The sequence below is a fragment of the Anopheles moucheti genome, chromosome 2, assembly GCF_943734755.1.
Source record: "Anopheles moucheti chromosome 2, idAnoMoucSN_F20_07, whole genome shotgun sequence".
NCBI classification, from domain to species: Eukaryota; Metazoa; Arthropoda; class Insecta; order Diptera; family Culicidae; genus Anopheles; species Anopheles moucheti.
This window is the reverse complement of record NC_069140.1, coordinates 58,744,101-58,746,323: the sequence shown is the minus strand read 5'-3', so window position 1 is coordinate 58,746,323 and position 2,223 is coordinate 58,744,101. Positions and strand designations below refer to the sequence as shown.

The window sequence follows — 2,223 nt, the reverse complement described above, 5'->3', positions numbered from 1 at the left end:
CATCGCCCGCTGCTAGTATGCGTTTGTCCGCTGGCGTGTGTGTTAGCGCATGTTTGAGTGGCGGTTTTCCGCAGTCAAAGGTCTAGGGTGGATTTCAGCTCGCAAAAGAAAAATCGTACCGTTTCCACCAGAACCACCATCATCCACACCAGTCAAAAAGGAAAAGTGACGCTACTTCCATTTCGGCCCCTTTTTGTCTCGTTTGCCGCCTGCTGTCCTGTGGAGGCGGGTTGTTTGTGCGATTTTTTATCGCTCGACACTAATTAAAAGTAAACATCCTGGGTGACAGACCCTTCGGAAGAAGTGGGGCGTAACCGGTGGAGCCTGGCGTCGAAGTGAAAAAGCAACCCTCGAAACCCGTCTGATCGGTAAATGTGGCGAACGAACGGAACCGTTTGTGAAAGCCGCAATCTTGGCATTTTTCCTTAGCAACAGTGAAGAAAAACAATCGCATCAGCCTGCCGCTGGAATCTGAGCGTGCCCGGGCACAATGGACGATTATATGCCGTCGCGCTATCAGCTGCTCGGCCGAATCGGCGAAGGAGTCCACGGTGTCGTCGTAAAAGCGCGGGACCTGCAGTGTGATGACAAGATGGTGGCCATCAAAAAGCTATCGCTGCGGACAAAGTTCGGGGTCGTATCGCTAAACACGGTTCGTGAAATTCGTGCCCTACAGCATTGCCGATGTGACAATGTGAGTTCGACCTAAACGCACGCATACACACACACACATCAGTTACTTGATTGACTGGTTGCTATGTTACATGCATGACTCGGCTAGACGCAGGTTGGTTTGGTTCAAGTACAATGTTGACTTAGATGTGGATTTCTGTTTTCATTATCAGGTCCTAGAGTTACTCGACATGTATCCTGACCTGGCAGGTATTTCCTTGGTGTTCGAGTACATGCCCCATACGCTGTACAGCAAGCTTAAGGACGAAGAAAATCCTTTATCTCGTGCAACCGTACGGCGCTACACGGGCATGTTACTCAAAGGGCTGGCCTACCTGCACGGATTGCGCTTGATGCATCGCGATATTAAGCCAGCTAACCTGCTCATCGATCGGCACGATGTACTCAAAATAGCCGACTTCGGACTCGCCCGCATCTACACCGACTCTAACGGGCAGCAACCGGCCAAAACCTACTCGCCGCAAGTGGCCACACGTTGGTACCGAGCGCCCGAAATCTTGTGGGGTTGCCAACGTTACGGTCCTTCGATAGATCTGTGGGCCAGCGGAGCCGTGTACGCCGAGATGCTCCGGGGCGTTCCGTTGTTCGCCGGTGCCACCGATATAGAACAGCTGGCGCTTGTTGTCCGCACGCTCGGCACTCCAAATCAGAAGGATTGGCCAGAAGTGCGAAGCCTTCCGGATTATAACAAAATCCGCTTTCCGAACTCGCGCGGAGAACGCTGGGAGGACATCTTCCCGAGCTGTACCACTCGCGACGAGATCAGCCTGGTAGATGGGCTGGTGAGGTATAATCCTGCTAAGCGTCTCACGGCCGAAGAGGTAGGTTTTTAACCTTTTGTGTTTTCCGGTTCACCATCGTTTGCTTCCTTTTCATATCCTTGTGGGGATTCTTTATGCTACCTGCACTACCAAACCGGGACTCAGCACCGAGTGCGATGGTGCATTGTGGGAGGCATTTTAAAATCATGCTACTCGAGATATTTCCCTGCCCCGGTCCAGTTCTTCAGTACTCCAGCGAGCATTTCAAGTCCGAACCATGTTCTTCCCTCTGACTCTCTCTCGCATTAGTATACTTTTATTTGTCTTTTCCCATTATCTTTATTTTCATTCATTGGCCAACCATTCGTGCCTCCTGCTCAGTCCTTATCTTGCTGACCTACCGTTGACCCTCCGCACTCACTTACTCCCGCACAAGCTCTAACACTGTTTCATTCGTTCTTTTCTCCCGTTTGCGTGTTTTTCACTGATTATGTGCGGTACGTAGGCTTTACTTCATCCCTACTTCACTGACGCAGCACCGAGTGAAAATTAATTCGCAACAGGCATTCTGCTTCCGGAGGCTCTCTCTCTGAACGCCAACAACCCAGCCCTGCAAAGGATTTTAAACCTCTGAAAATGCGTTGGTCCTCTAGGGGGAGTGGATATAAAAGGAAAATCCCGACAGCTTCCATTCCACGTTTGCTGGAGACAACGGAGCGGCAAGTTGAATTTCCGGAGGCGATACTGAAGTCCTAAGCGTAGGACTACT

At 51.0% G+C, this 2,223-nt stretch overlaps 1 protein-coding gene across 1 annotated transcript; it reads left to right on the top strand.

Moving 5' to 3' along the window:
* The first annotated feature begins 490 nt into the window (after positions 1-490).
* Positions 491-2,007, top strand: LOC128298591 (cyclin-dependent kinase 20). The gene is made up of 3 exons (XM_053034360.1): positions 491-694; positions 846-1,514; positions 1,960-2,007. Exons 1-3 carry the CDS (start codon positions 491-493, stop codon positions 2,005-2,007), a joined length of 921 nt encoding a protein of 306 aa, XP_052890320.1.
* The last annotated feature ends 216 nt before the right edge of the window (positions 2,008-2,223 follow it).